Below are 15663 nucleotides of genomic sequence, written 5' to 3'. Positions count from 1 at the left end.
TCGTCGCTATGGCGACGATGTAAGCAAAACAAGGAAGGCCGCTCATTGCGGCCTTCCTTGTTTATTCTGGGCGCCGGAGGCGATCGGAAGAACGCCTCCGGAGCGCCCTCTAGTGGGCTTTCATGCAGCCAACTTTCAGTTGGCTGCATGAAATAGTTTTTTTTTTTATTTAAAAAAAACCCTCCCGCAGCCACCCTGGCGATTTAATCAGAACGCCAGGGTGGTTAAAGGACACCTGAGGTGAAACTAAAAAAATGAAATAAACAATTGTATCTATCTTCCTTCTCCTAAAAATGACGACTTAAGATTTTCCACATTTTTATTTTAGATTTGAATCTACTTTTTACGTTTTTACTGTTTTATTGTTTTGTTCAATGACACCTTCATTGAAGTATGCCAGAGCTAAAATCTATGAATCCTTTTTATCTCTTTCCTGCTCTCAGAAGCCATTTTCTGCTAGGAAAGTGTTTTATAGTTGGAATTTCTTATCAGTGAAGGTAACACTGTAGTCTGACTCAGCACCCTTTAGTGAATCGAGGCCCTTGTCTAAGTATTAGCATGCCAGGGAAAAGGCACTTAGGACGCGCTTCACGCAGTAATATGCGTGCAAGCGTTTGTGCGTGCAAAGGTTAGTGATGTGCGGTGTGCGCGAAACGTCACACTGTTCCTGCGCTAAATAGCCTGAGAAGCTATTTTACACGCGCACCTGTGCGACATTTCGAATACACCAACTTAGAGCGCGATCAGTAACAGCTTTGAACGTGCAAACTACTTAGCACCCTTTTGTGAATCAAGCCCAAGAACTGCCACTTACATACCTGATGTTTAACTCTTTCAGGCAGAAAAAGAAAAAAAGGAACACAGCCTAGTTATTTGTGCATTAGGCACCGTACATACACATGTCTATCTCATCATGTCGCATGTCACCTCGGGTACATGTACAGTGCTGCGATCGGCAGCAGCGCTGTACTGGGGACCGTTGTGTGACACGGCTGTCCCCTCCATAGGCTGGGGAGTGATCTGCTGTCGTAGGCTGAAGCGGCTGGCGGGGGGAGGGAGGGAGCAGGGTAACATAAATAAAAAAAGAGCTTAATTTTTTTTTTTATATATATATATATATATATATAAATATCTATATCATTTATTTTTTAATAAACAACTGTGGAGCGATCAGACCCAACCAACAGAGAGCTCTATTGGTGGAGGGAAAAGGGGGTGGGGGATCACTCGTGTGCTGTGTTGTGCAGTCCTGCAGCGAGGCCTTAAAGCTGCAGTGGCCAATTAATTAAAAAATAGCCTGGTCTTTAGGGGGTTTAACACTGCGGTCCTCAAGTGGTTAAAGTGAACCTGAACTGCAGGGCCGGTCCCAGACTATTTGCCGCATGAGGCAAATTTGAAAAAAATTGACGCCCCCCCCCCCCCATGGGGGGCCGCCGAGCTGGAGGGGTAGCGGGCAGGACAGGGGTATTGGGCCTAGCGGTGTAGTGGGCGGCATTGCAGGAAGTGACGTCAGTGGATGGCACGCTGGAACGCGGAAAAGGTGAGTCCTCCCCGCCCGTGCCTCTTACTGTCGGCTGCTTCCTATTGATTTAAAGCTGGAGGGGAGCGCAGATCGGGGGACCCAGGCGAGGGAGGGGGGGTCCGACCCCCTCCCCACCGCTAGGCCCAATACCCCTGTCCTGCCCGCTACCCCTCCAGCTCAGCGGCCGTCCCCCCGCACCTAAGGATGGGCGGGTGCCGCCCCCCCCAGAAGTGCCGCCTGAGGCAAAAGGTTCACCCCGCCTCATGAACGGGCCGGCCCTGCTGAACTGTGCTTAAGCCTATTTGGGCACCCATCTTGATTGTATACGCAGACAAAGCTGCACATGTGCAGTTGGTTCGACTCATGCAGAGCCGGGACAAGGTCCTCCAGCACCCAAGGCTGAGACACCAAAGTGCGCCCCTCCCTCCCTCCCACCCCAGCCATCACACACTGATTGCTATTAGACCAAGAGGCGCCCCAGGGCCCCCAGCACCGTAATCTAGTTATCTGGCTTGCAGTCACTGCCATGTATCCCCTTTTCTTATTTCTCTCTGCTTCAAACACAATAGGGGAATGATAGCTGAGTGAGTTGTTTACCCCCTCCTACACTGCGCCCTGAGGCTGGAGCATCTCTTGCCTCTGTCTCGGCCCGGCCCTGTACTCATGGGTTGCATATCTTATAAAGCCATCAGTGGAGAATGGATGAGGCCCAGAGGATGCCGAGGGACCTTACAGACCACAGGGGGCTGGAAGACGAATATGTATTTGTACTATGTACACCGCCGGCCAGTTGGGTGCAGGGTGAGCCAAAAGACAGCTCTCCCTACTGCCGCTCAAATTCCCGGGGGTGTTAAATACTATTCCCCCCCCTGAGTCATAGCAGCTCGGAGGCAGAAGTAATTCAGGGTCCGGCGATCGCCGTAACCCCGAATTACCTGTGTGCGGCCCACAGACTATAATATTACTGCTATAGCAGCACTGCCAGTGAAATTTATCACTGCAGTGACCTCTTTAGTTCTGCCAGGTGATCTGTACAGAATGTTTGTTACTGACAGTTCTATGCTGTTTGTTACTGAGAGTTCTATGCACAGAGGGGGATACTGCTTGCTTGGCAGTTGGAAAAAGCTGTTATTTTCCACAATGCAACAAGGTTCACAGACAGGAAACTGTCAGGGCTGGTCATGACATCACACAGTGGGAGGGGTTTCACCACAATATCAGCCACACACACCCCCTTGATTATCTACTCGCGAAAATGCAAAGATATTTCGTGGGAAAGGGGGTATCGGCCACTGATTGGGTTGGAGTTCAATCCTGGGTAAAAGGTTCTCTTTAAAAATGGGGAGAGGAATTTCAGAAGCAAAAATTTCAAGCAGAGTTTAGAACACACTGTGCCTTGTTTACTATCAGTAACATTCATTTGTATTATTCCCTATGTTGTTCACGTCAAAAGACACTTTTAAAATAAATGCATGAATAACAGAAATGTGCTAAAGTACAATGTAAAAATCCTGATGTAAGAGATTGAGGCTGCTGCTGAAATCATACAAATAGCAGAGACCGGGATGTCCTGTTGGAGTGTGTTGGTTGAGGCCAGGGACGGATCTAGGGGGGGGCAAGCGGGTCTCTTGCCCCAGGCGCAAATTGTTGAATTCTTAAAAAGGCGGCAAAATTTGGATGGGGAATGGCAGTTTAGGCGCCAAAATCTGACCTTGCCCCAGGCGCAACTTGGGGCAACTTGGTCTAGATCCGTCCCTGGTTGAGGCCTGGCTGACCTGTTGGAGTGTTGAGGCCTGGTTGTCCTGTTGGAGTGTTGGGGCCTGGTTGTCCTGTTGGAGTGTTGAGGCCTGGTTGTCCTGTTAGAGTGTTGAGGCCAGAGGCGTAGCTAGGGTTTTCAGCGCCCGGGGACAAAGACTATTAATGCGCCCCCTAAGGTGAAGGGTCGTGACCAAATGTGGGCGTGGTTATGGGTGCTCCACATTTGGTCACGCCCCTTCAAATGTACATGGAGGTTAGCAGGCTCACGCTCACCCACCCTCCCTCAGTATGTACCTTCCAGCATGTTCCAAGACAAATTCAGCAATCATGAGCCCCCCCCCCCATCAAGACAAATTCTGCAATCATGAGCAAACATGAGGCCCCCAACATGACCAACTCAGCAATCATGAGGCCCCCAACAAGACAAATTTAGCAATCCTGAGGCCCCCAACAAGACAAATTCAGCAATCATGAGGCCCCTAACAAGACAAATTCAGCAATCATGAGGCCCCTAACAAGACAAATTCAGCAATCTTGAGGCCCCCAACAAATCATGAGGCCCCCAACAAGACAAATTCAGTAACCATGAGGCCCCCAACAAGACAAATTCAGCAGTCATGAGGCACATAAATAGACAGCATTTCACATAAATAGGCAGAATGCCCCCTTAATATGGTAGACACCTCTCACCTGGCAGCAGTTCCCCAAAATACACTCAATCTGACAGCAGTGCTTCCCCAAAAATAGGTAGCCCCAGGTCTATAGGTGTCCCCAGAATAGGTGGCCAGCAGTATAGATGTCCCCAGAACAGGTAGCCAGGGGTAGAGATGTCCACAGAACAGGTAGCCAGGGGTATATGTGCCCAGTATATGTAGGCAGGGGTATGTGTCCCCAGTATATGTAGCCAGAGGTATATGTGCCCAGAATATGTAGCCAGGGGTATATATGCCCAGTATATGTAGGCAGGGGTATATGTACCCAGTATATGTAGTTAGGGGTATATGTGCCCAGTATATGTAGGCAGGGGTATATGTGCCCAGAGTAGGTAGCCAGGGGTATATGCCCAGTATATGTAGTTAGGAGTATATGTGCCCAGTATATGTAGGCAGGGGTATATGTGCCCAGAGTAGGTAGCCAGGGGTATATGTGCCCAGAGTAGGTAGCCAGGGGTATATGCCCAGTATATGTAGGCAGGGGTATATGTGCCCAGAGTAGGTAGCCAGGGGTATATGTGTCCAGAGTAGGTAGCCAGGGGTATATGCCCAGTATATGTAGTTAGGGGTATATGTGCCCAGAGTAGGTAGCCAGGGGTATATGTGCCCAGAGTAGGTAGCCAGGGGTATATGTGCCCAGAGTAGGTAGCCAGGGGTATATGCCCAGTATATGTAGGCAGGGGTATATGTGCCCAGAGTAGGTAGCCAGGGGTATATGTGCCCAGAGTAGGTAGCCAGGGGTATATGTGCCCAGAGTAGGTAGCCAGGGGTATATGCCCAGTATATGTAGTTAGGGGTATATGTGCCCAATATATGTAGGCAGGGGTATATGTGCCCAGAGTAGGTAGCCAGGGGTATATGTGCCCAGAGTAGGTAGCCAGGGGTATATGTGCCCTGAGTAGGTAGCCAGGGGTATATGTGCCCAGAGTAGGTAGCCAGGGGTATATGCCCAGTATATGTAGGCAGGGGTATATGTGCCCAGAGTAGGTAGCCAGGGGTATATGTGCCCAGAGTAGGTAGCCAGGGGTATATGCCCATTATATGTAGTTAGGGGTATATGTGCCCAATATATGTAGTTAGGGGTATATGTGCCCAATATATGTAGGCAGGGGTATATGTGCCCAGAGTAGGTAGCCAGGGGTATATGTGCCCAGAGTAGGTAGCCAGGGGTATATGTGCCCAGAGTAGGTAGCCAGGGGTATATGTGCCCATAGTAGGTAGCCAGGGGTATATGCCCAGTATATGTAGGCAGGGGTATATGTGCCCAATATATGTAGGCAGGGGTATATGTGCCCAGAGTAGGTAGCCAGGGGTATATGTGCCCAGAGTAGGTAGCCAGGGGTATATGTGCCCAGAGTAGGTAGCCAGGGGTATATGCCCAGTATATGTAGGCAGGGGTATATGTGCCCAGAGTAGGTAGCCAGGGGTATATGCCCAGTATATGTAGTTAGGGGTATATGTGCCCAATATATGTAGGCAGGGGTATATGTGCCCAGAGTAGGTAGCCAGGGGTATACGTGCCCAGAGTAGGTAGCCAGGGGTATATGTGCCCAGAGTAGGTAGCCAGGGGTATATGCCCAGTATATGTAGGCAGGGGTATATGTGCCCAGAGTAGGTAGCCAGGGGTATATGCCCAGTATATGTAGTTAGGGGTATATGTGCCCAATATATGTAGGCAGGGGTATACGTGCCCAGAGTAGGTAGCCAGGGGTATATGTGCCCAGAGTAGGTAGCCAGGGGTATATGTGCCCAGAGTAGGTAGCCAGGGGTATATGTGCCCAGAGTAGGTAGCCAGGGGTATATGTGCCCAGAGTAGGTAGCCAGGTCAGGTGTCCCCCTCCCCAGCAGGAGGGGAGCAGCGCAGAGAAGAGGAAGAGCTGCTCTCCCTCCCTCGCTGTCCCCTCCAATGTCCGGGTGGCTGGCAGCGGCGGGCGGAACTTACCTCCGTCTCGTCGCAGCGCCGGATGGATCTGCCACTATTCTGGTCTGGTCCAGACCAGAGCAGCGGCTGCGCACCCGAACTTCCGGCCGGCGCTGGAGCGAGTCGGAGGTGAGTTCCGCTCGCCGCTGCCAGCCACCCGGACATTGGAGGAGACAGCGAGGGAGGGAGAGCACCTAAGGTGAGGGAAGGAGGGCCCCCCTTCCCCACCGTCCGCACAGCTCTCCCTCTTCTCTGCGCTGCTCCCCTCACCTGCCGAAAAAAACAAACAAACAAAAAAAAAAACCCCGCAGCTCAGCCAGGCGGAGGGCGCCCTTGGGGACCAGGCGCCCCGGGGCACTTGTCCTACCCCGACCCCTCCTAGCTCCGCACCTGGTTGAGGCCTGGCTGTCCTGTTGGAGTGTTGAGGCCTGGTTGTCCTGTTGGAGTGTTGAGGCCTGGTTGTCCTGTTGGAGTGTTGAGGCCTGGTTGTCCTGTTGGAGTGTGTTGGTTGAGGCCTGGTTGTCCTGTTGGGAGTGTGTTAATTGAGGCCTGGCTGTCCTGCTGAAGTGTGTTGGTTGAGGCCTAGCTGTCCTGTTGTGGAGTGCATAGCTCCCAACTGTCCCTCTTTCGGGAATGATGTACATATCTATGTAAATATTTGTATTTTATCTACTGAAAATGTGTCTTTATTCCCATCCTTTAAATTGATATATTTCTTATTTTTAAGCGTCAGTATGAAGGAAAATTAACCAAAATAGAAAGGACCCGTGTGGTTTGAATTATAAAACAGCATATTTTTCTTATTAAATCTTTATGATGTGTGAGGCTAGGGGTGAGGAGGGGCTGAGTTAGAGGTGGGGCAGGGGCATGGCTTAAGTGTCCCTCTTTCGTATCTCAGAATGTTGGAAGGTATGGGAGTGTTAGGTGAGGCCTGGCCGTCCTGTTAGTGTGTTAGGTGAGGCCTGGCCGTCCTGTTAGTGTGTTAGGTGAGGCCTGGCCGTCCTGTTAGTGTGTTAGGTGAGGCCTGGCCGTCCTGTTAGTGTGTTAGGTGAGGCCTGGCCGTCCTGTTAGTGTGTTAGGTGAGGTCTGGCCGTCCTGTTAGTGTGTTAGGTGAGGCCTGGCCGTCCTGTTAGTGTGTTAGGTGAGGCCTGGCCGTCCTGTTAGAGTGTTAGGTGAGGCCTGGCTGTCCTGTTAGTGTGTTAGGTGAGGCCTGGCTGTCCTGTGTGTAGAGTGTAAGTCATACCTGGCTCTGGCAGGCAGGCAGTGCAGTCGGCACACCTGGATCTACATCTGTTTTTGGGTCTATAATTAGGAAATGACCAGAGCCAGCGGCAGCCTCCATATTCATCACTTTAAGTTCCAATAATGGCAGAGCCTGAGCAAAAGTCGCTAACTTTCTCCCTTTGTGTCCATGTCTAGAGTGATCTTGTGGCCGAATTGTCTGGTTCATCCAATCGGATTATGCTTAAAAGTTACATAATGCACCTGGAGGTTGGTGGCTGTGTGGGGTGTGCAATGCCTTGCTTGCTGGGGATTGTGTTATATTCTGCATGACTTCTGCAACCTATCAATCCATTTTGGAAGTGTGACAAACGCATTGTGCAGCTGAGGTGAGAGCAATATGGAGGCTGCCATATTTATTTCCCTTTAAATAATACCAGTTGCTGATCTCTTTGGCTGCAGTAGTGACTGAATCACACACCAGAAACAAGCATGCAGCTAATCCAGTCAGACTTCAGTCAGAAACCTCAGATCTGCTGCATGCTTGTTGAGGGGCTGTGGCTAAAAGCATTAGCATCAGAGGATCAGCAATACTGCTAGGCAATATGTATTGTTTGAAAGGATTAAGTATGGCAGCCTCCATATTTCTCTCGCATCGGGTTCCCTTTAAAGCCAAATCCGCAAAGAACTCTTACTTCTATTTTGACAACATGAAAAGATGGTCCAATGAAATGCTAATTATTTTGATCTTTTTTTCAAATTTTGAATCAAATGCAGAAGCCGACACTTTTAACTGGGCTATATCCAAGTAGCATATATTTGCATTAAAGGGATACTTAAAGGGAACCAGAGAGGAAGGACAGTAAAAAATAGGAAAAGCTTTTATACATACCTGGGGCTTCCTCCAGCCCCATAAGCCTGGATCGCTCCCACGCCGCCATCCTCTGCTTACTGTATCGGCGGTACCGGGTCCTGTCACTTCCGGCGGACGCGACCAATTGTCCGCATACACAGGGGCTCCCTCCATACCCGTACGCATGCGGCTGCGTAGTATGGAGCCGCACATGTAAGGATAAGGAGAGAGAGCCCCAGTGATGCGGAAAATTGGGCGCGTGCTTCCGCCGACTGGCCAAAAGTACGGGACCCGGTACCGGCGGATACAGGCAGCGGAGGACGGCGGTGTGGGAGCGATCCAGGCTTATGGGGCTGGAGGAAGCCCCAGGTATGTATAAAAGCTTTTCCCTTCTTCAGCTCTGGTTCTCTTTAAGTCTGATAAAAAAAAAAAGATGGCGAAAATGAGAGTAACCCGCTGCGGGAGACCGTAGCATCGGCAAGTGGCTGCTTGGGCACAGGATGGCTGCAGGAGGCTTGTATCTTTTTTTCCTTTTTTTAACAGGCTTAAGTATCCCTTTAACACATAATTACTAGTATCTCATTGACCATCCATAAAGAACAACTGAAGCAAGAGGGCCATGGAGGCAGCCATATTTATTTCCTTTTAAGCAATACCAGTTACCTGGCTTTCCTGCTGATCCCCTGCCTCTAATACTTTTAGCCATAGACCCTGAACAAGCATGCAGCAGATCAGGGGTTTCTGATATTATTGTCTGATCTGACAAGCTTAGCTGCTTGCTTGTTTCAGGTGTGATTCAGACACTACTGCAGCCAAATAGACCAGCAGGGCTGCCAGGAAACTAGTAATTGTTTAAAAGGAAACATGGTAGCCTCCATATCCCTCTCACTTTAGTTGTCCTTTAAGGTGGCCATACACTGATCAATTCTGGTGTTTAATTGTATATCAAGCTATTGTTCAATCGATTTAATTTTTGCAGGTTTTGAGCAATGCAAACCAATTGATATCTGCCAGATAATTAAAAAGCAGCTAATCGAAAAGGATGGCAATATGTCTGATGATTGTACAAGCATTGGGTGTGTTTCAGTTATATTTCGAAGGATTCATTGTTATTGAACATGCACATCATTTACTGGAGGGGGAGAGGAGAGGAGGGCAGGCACAGCATAAATCAGATATCGATTTCAGTGTGTGGAGCACTGGTTGACCACGCTTTGACCGACAAACCGTTTTCTAATAAAAAAAAAAAATCAGAATGTCAATCGGACATAGTTTGATCAGTGTATGGTCACATTTACTCTCTGCCTGTATTCCGTGTGCCTGTTGTCTGGACAGTTGCAGCCTTTTGTATCTATTGTGCATTTACATTGCCTGCTTTCCAGGGAATATCAGACATGAAGATCTCGGGGGTGGAGCGTCACGCAAGCCACAACACCATGGTGGTCAGGAAGACGAGTGAAGGGCAGATCAGCCACAGTTTCTCCCAGAATTCCCTGTACCGCAGCGCCAGCCAGCTCATCGCCTCCCATGACAAGAGGTCCATACTGGACGGGTCAGTATGGGAAGGAGTCATCCAGGGACAGGACAGCGGAATGGTGAGTATACTGCGGATCCAGAATAAGCGGTTCACAAGGATTCCTATTGGTCTTCTAAAGGACCAATGGGGAACCTTCGGGGCACATTTAAAGGACCACTATAGCAAAAACAAATAAGCAGTTAAAATCAGAACCAACAGGTTTTGGACTAGCCCTTCTCATGGGGGATTTTCAGGGTTTTCTTTGATTTCAAAGGCATTTCCTGAACGGCAGTTGCCAGCAACGTCTCCCTACTCACTATTTTGGCAGTTTGTTTTTAAAAGCATTTCCTGAACAGCAGTTGCTAAATTTAGCTGCCAAAATAGTGAGTAGGGAGGCTGGCTAGTATCTAAAGCTGGCCACTAACGGTCCAATTTCTAGCGAAAAATCGTTCGAGCGATCAGAAATTCTGATCGGATTGGTTGTAAATAATCTCCATTGGTGGACACAATCGATTATGAACGAGTGAAAAAAATGTCGCCCGAATGAATTTTCGTCGAACGAAAATTTGGATTTTCTTGGTGGTCGTGATAGATAGGAAGCAATGATTGGTTAGTTGATGGTGTAGTGAACGATTTTTCGTCCGATCAGAATTTCTGATCGCTCGAACGATTTTTCGCTAGAAATTGGACCGTTAGTGGCCAGCTTTACTATTCTGGCAGTTAGACTTAGCAACTGTCATGCAGGAAATGCTTTTGAAATCAAACTGCCAGAATAGTAAGATACTAGCAACGCCTCCCTACTCAGTATTTTGGCAGCTAAATTTAGCAACTGCTGTTCAGGAAATACTTTTAAAAACAAACTGCCAAAATAGTGAGTAGGGAGACACTGATGGTATCTTACTTTTCTGGCAGAACCAAGGGGTTTTTGACTAGCCCATCTCCTCATGGGGGATTCTCTCTGTTAGATTTTAACTGCTTTCTTTTTTTTCTCGCTATAATGGTCCTTTAAAGATGCTTTGCTGCCCCAGTCTGCAATGACTGTTCTCCATACATTTATATTGTGTATCTTGCAGTTGCTGGGTATAGTTTGTTGACCCCCTGGTGCAATATTGCTGTATAGTATTTTTGTCTGTGTTTTTCTGCTTTTTGTATGTTTTCTCTTTGATCCCCTTGCAAGGGGGAAATTATATCCTCGTCTTCATTTTCTGAAAATTTTCAAGAAAAACTATGGAAACTAAAGATGCTTAGCGGGAGCTTGCTGTACTTTAGTATATCAAGTTCCGGTGACAGATGTAAAATCTGCTCGCACGTCTACTGCAAACGTCATTCTCTAACTGCCATGGCAGCTGTTTAGAATTCAGACTTATAAATGAGTCCCTTTAATTTAAAATGTGAAACTTTTTTAAGGACCGGGCTGTTTTTTCTGATCTGTGCTGCGTGGGCTCTCCAGCCCACAGCACAGATCAGCAGGCAGGCAGGGCGATCAGACTTACCCCCCTTTTTGGATGTCCTGCTGCCTCCCATAGGGTCTGATCGCCGCCGCTCTGTGTGGCCGAGCGGGGGGAGGGGGGCTCCTCAAAGCCCCCCTCCGCAGCGATTCCCAGCCTCCCTGTCCTTCCCTCCCTCCCCCCCTTCGTATGGGCAGCAGCAGGATGGAGATCCGTCCTGCGCCGCCTCTGATAGACTTCAGCCTATCAGATGCCGGCAATCCCCGGCCAATCAGAGGCCGGGGATTGCCGATCTCCTTTACGCCATATGATGTAAACACCGGGGATTAGCCTGCGAGCCGCGATCGGAGGCTTGCAGGCTGTTCACGAAGACACCCTCCGTGAACTGACATGGCACGGCCGCTCGAACGAACGACCGTTTCCATGTAAAACCACTTACAACCAGCCGCCGCCTATCGGCGTTTGGCTCTGGTATCCTTAACCACATAATGACCACCTAAGTAAATAGGGGAAACAGTGGGAGCAGGCATGCAGTGGATAGGGATGATCAATGAGATGCAAATATCACTGCGTTTTTGCAAATGTATGCATATGTTTTATGCAAATATATGTAGCTTGAAAATGTACCAATCAATTTAAATATGGGTGGGACTTGATTGGTTCATTTTCAAGCTGCATATATTTGCATAAAAGTTTGCTTAAATTTGCTTATATTTGCCCCTCATTGATCATCCCTAGTAGTAGAAGCTGTCCTGATGCCCACAGCTCCTCCCGTCTGCCCCTCCGATCTTATCCAAATGCTCCCCGGCAACCTCTTCCAGGGTCCCTGGAGTCGGGCATCAGTGTGCAGGCCAATCCGCACACATCCTACATTGCACGTCCACGGCCGGGATTTTTCAGGTAACCGGAGTTGGGCATCAGTGCACAGGCGACCGGGAGCGCACTGTGCATGATGTCATGTGCAGTGCATGACATCACGACTACGTCATGTGCAGTGCGCTGCCAGTCGCCTGTGCACTAATGCCCAACTCCGGTGACCTGGAAGAGGCTTCTGGGGGGCATTTATGTAGGATTGAGGGGCAGAGAGGAGAACCCGGGGAAGCGGTGAGTATCAGGATGGCCTCTACTACATGCCTGCTCCCATTGTTTTCTCTATTGACTTCGGCTCTGGTATCCTTTAAAGTGAACCTTAAGCCAGAAAAAAAAAAGAGTTTTACTCACCTGGGGCTTCTACCAGCCCCCTGCAGCAGTCCTGTGCCCTCGCAGCCACTCACTAATCCTCTGGTCCCCCGCTGCCAGCTAGTTTCGTTTTTGCCGACAGGCCCGTCAGGACTGGCCACGCGTAGCTTTTTCCGCATTCCCGACTAATTAGCGCTATTGCGGGCCGCAATGCGTACAAAAATACGCGTTGCCGCATATCTATGCGTGCGTAATGTGGCAACGCGTATTTTTGTACGCGTTGCGGCCCGCAATAGCGCTAATTATAGTCGGGAATGCGGAAAAAGCTACGCGTGGCCAGTCCTGACTGGCCTGTCGGCAAAAACGAAACTAGCTGGCAGCGGGGGACCAGAGGATTAGTGAGTGGCTGCGAGGGCACAGGACTGCTGCAGGGGGCTGGTAGAAGCCCCAGGTGAGTAAAACTCATTTTTTTTCTGGCTTAAGTGTCTCTTTAAGGAATGATTTATTTACCCAGAGCCAGGACAAGGTCCTTCAGCATCCAAGGCTGATACACCAAAGTGTGCCCCTCCATCCCTCCCACCCGGCCGTCACACACTGATTTATATTGGGCTAAGAGGTGCCCCAGTGCCCACAACCTCCCCAACCCCTTAATCTCCAGTTATCTAGCTTGCAGTCATTGCCATGTATCCCCTTTTCTTATTTCTTTCTGCTTCAAACACAATGGGGAATGACAGCTGAGTGAATTGTGCGCCCCCTCCTACACTGCACCCTGAGGCTGGAGCCTCTCCTGCCTCTGCCTGGCCCTGCATTAGTGCTACACATACAATTAATTATATCATAAGTTAATTCAGTTCATGTTTTCTTTAATACACATTGTCATATATTGTATAAAGGTGTGTTTTCGTTTCTTTTTACATCTCTAATCAACTGAATTTACTGTACTCCAAAAAACTGGTAGAGACAACTTGTGTGTGATATTATAGGATTTTTTTAATACTTTTGAAACATTTAGAAATACAGTATTGTAGAAATTCTGAAGTATTGCGGAAATGTCATTATAGAGTTTTAAATGTTTTACTTTTTTCCTATTTAGTACATGGATGATGAAGATCTCATCAGTACGATCAAAAACTTCAGCACGGTGACCAAACAACACACAGCCTTCACTGATACCCCCCTATAGCTAGAGATAACCAATGTACCAAGCCATACAGAGATGCCTTCAACAATACACCAAACCAGTGGTGCTCATCCGGATTCCGGATATCCGAACTACCCAGATAATCCAAACTTTTTCCACTATCCGAACCTTGAATAGCAATTCGGATATTTTTTAAAATCTGAATAGCACTATCCGACAAACTCGGATTTCCCATCTGAAATCCGAGTGGATAGTTAAGTTCAGATATCTGAGCAGAAGCCAAAATCACCTTCAATGGCAAAAATCCATTTCAGAGGGAGAGACACCTCCGAAAGGTTTTTTTTTTTTGCCATTTGAAGAGTCTGTTGGAACCATTTTAAGCCATTTTCAGGTCACTTCAAGTTTTCTATCCAGATATCCGAATCCAGACGGATATTGGGTTCGGATAACCGAATTTACTCAGATACCAAAAAGTTTGGATTCGGATATCCGATTTGGATATCCGGGTACCCGGATCCAGATCAGTTCGGATTTTGAAAAGGGGTATCCGAGCACCACTGCACCATACAGAGATGCCTTCACCAATTGAGTCCTATAGCCATACACAACCAGCAACATGATGATCCTTCACTGATACACTCCTGTAACTGAAGACAACCAATGTACCAAGCAATATGACTGATATTGCAAAAATTAAACACCTCATTCCCCCAGAGGATCTTCCAGCCCTCGTGCCCGCCTTCATCACATCACTGCTGGACTACTGCAATGCAGACCTTCCAAATAAAGACCTACACTGCCTGCAGCTAGTACAGAATGCTGCTGCCAGATTACTAACAAACCAGCCTCGCCACTGTCACATTACAGCGATCCTTTGCTCACTGCGCTGGCTACCTGTAAAATGGAGCATACTCTTCAAGTTTGGACTATTGACAAGATCCCTACACCACTTGGGCCCTGGATACATGTAGGACTTGCTGAAACTGCACCACAACTCTCACAACCTCAGATCAGCAGGATCCATGGTCACTCTGAGTGCACCCCCAAACCTTTGGAGCCAGAGCTTTCTGTCATGCTGCCCCTAACCTTTGGAACTCTCTACCACACCCAGTAAAGACAGCCCTATCCCTAAAGTTGTGCAAATCCAGACTGAAAAGCCACCTGTTTAGCCTGGCATTTGGGAACTTGTAGAACTCTTCCTCTGTACCACAATTTACCGTTCAAACAATTACTGGTCTGAGCCATGCTTAGAGTCCCACAGGAGAAAAACACTATAAATGGTGGTGTTGATATATCATAGACTCATGACTCCGCAACTTGAGCAAGTCTTCATGGATATACCCCTGGTAATTAGAGACACATGACTCACCAATATGAGGATGCCTGCAATGATACCAATGACTCAGCATTATAAGGATACTTGCCGTCACTGACAAAGACACCTGGAGACAGCCATCAGCCCAGGCAATATGATGCCTTCACTAATACACCTTTGTAACTGGAGACAACCAGTGACCCGGCATTACCGGTATTAAGATGTCTTCATGGATACACAGCTAACTGAAGAAGACAACCACCAATCTACGCCGTATGATGCTTTGCTGATACACCATGGGGCTATCCTAGGACAAGCTGATGGCAAGACATTTCTTAGGGTGTTCAGTGAGGGAGGGGTGTTCAGTCAGTGTCCGTCACTCAGAGACGCTCTCCCATTGATACAGTAACGAAGAATGAAACGAGGTGAACCGCTCATTACAGACTTGGGTTATCAGAAATTAGGCTGTTGCTTCCCACACTTTCCCCATGTCTGTAGAGAGTACTGCCACCACTGAAGGAATGCCACAAATGGTGGACCTGAGGTTGCATCCACCAACACTGCAGAGTGCAGGACAGCAGTCAGATCAGGGGTGTAATGGGGGGGGGGGGGGGGGGGGGAGGGTGGATGGGCGGGAACAGCCCCTGCTATTCTGGAGGGGGGGGGGTCCTGAGCTGTGGAACCTTCCCTTCCTCAGATACAAGGGACCAACCTCCAGATCAGGTGTTTTGGCTACACTTGTTATGGGTGTGGCGATCATGATCACCATGCTTGTTTTATCACTCTTGCAGGATGGGCACCCATGGTGTGAGGGTCACCAAGGGGAGAGGAGTGGACATTTGGGGGGCGCCCATCAAAGTCCAAATTGGCAACAGTAGGAAGTACTGCCAAGATGGGAAGACTTCATAGGCATTAAAACTTGGTAAAAGGAAAAATGATACATACCTGGGGCTTCCTCCAGCCCCCTCCAGGCTTCTCGCTCCTTCCTGGATCATCTGCAATATGCCCTTGAAAGTCCTCTCCTCCGGGGTGTACTGCGCATGTGCCACCTGGCAGTGCTACTGTGGTCGGGAGCG

The 15663-nt window shown here is 48.7% G+C and overlaps 1 protein-coding gene across 6 annotated transcripts in view; it reads left to right on the top strand.

Moving 5' to 3' along the window:
- USH2A (usherin) overlaps positions 1 to 15174 on the top strand; it is a 1078291-nt gene extending 1063117 nt beyond the window's left edge. For all 6 annotated transcript variants that reach the window (XM_068232882.1, XM_068232881.1, XM_068232884.1 and 3 more), the window contains 2 exons: positions 9371 to 9583; positions 13225 to 15174. In XM_068232882.1, coding sequence (XP_068088983.1) covers positions 9371 to 9583; positions 13225 to 13314 — 303 coding nt within the window. In that variant the 3' untranslated portion in view covers positions 13315 to 15174. The remainder of the gene's footprint in view (positions 1 to 9370; positions 9584 to 13224) is intronic.
- The last annotated feature ends 489 nt before the right edge of the window (positions 15175 to 15663 follow it).

Source organism: Hyperolius riggenbachi, chromosome 4 (assembly GCF_040937935.1).
Source record: "Hyperolius riggenbachi isolate aHypRig1 chromosome 4, aHypRig1.pri, whole genome shotgun sequence".
Lineage (NCBI taxonomy): Eukaryota > Metazoa > Chordata > Amphibia > Anura > Hyperoliidae > Hyperolius > Hyperolius riggenbachi.
This window is presented reverse-complemented; position numbering and strand designations above follow the sequence as displayed.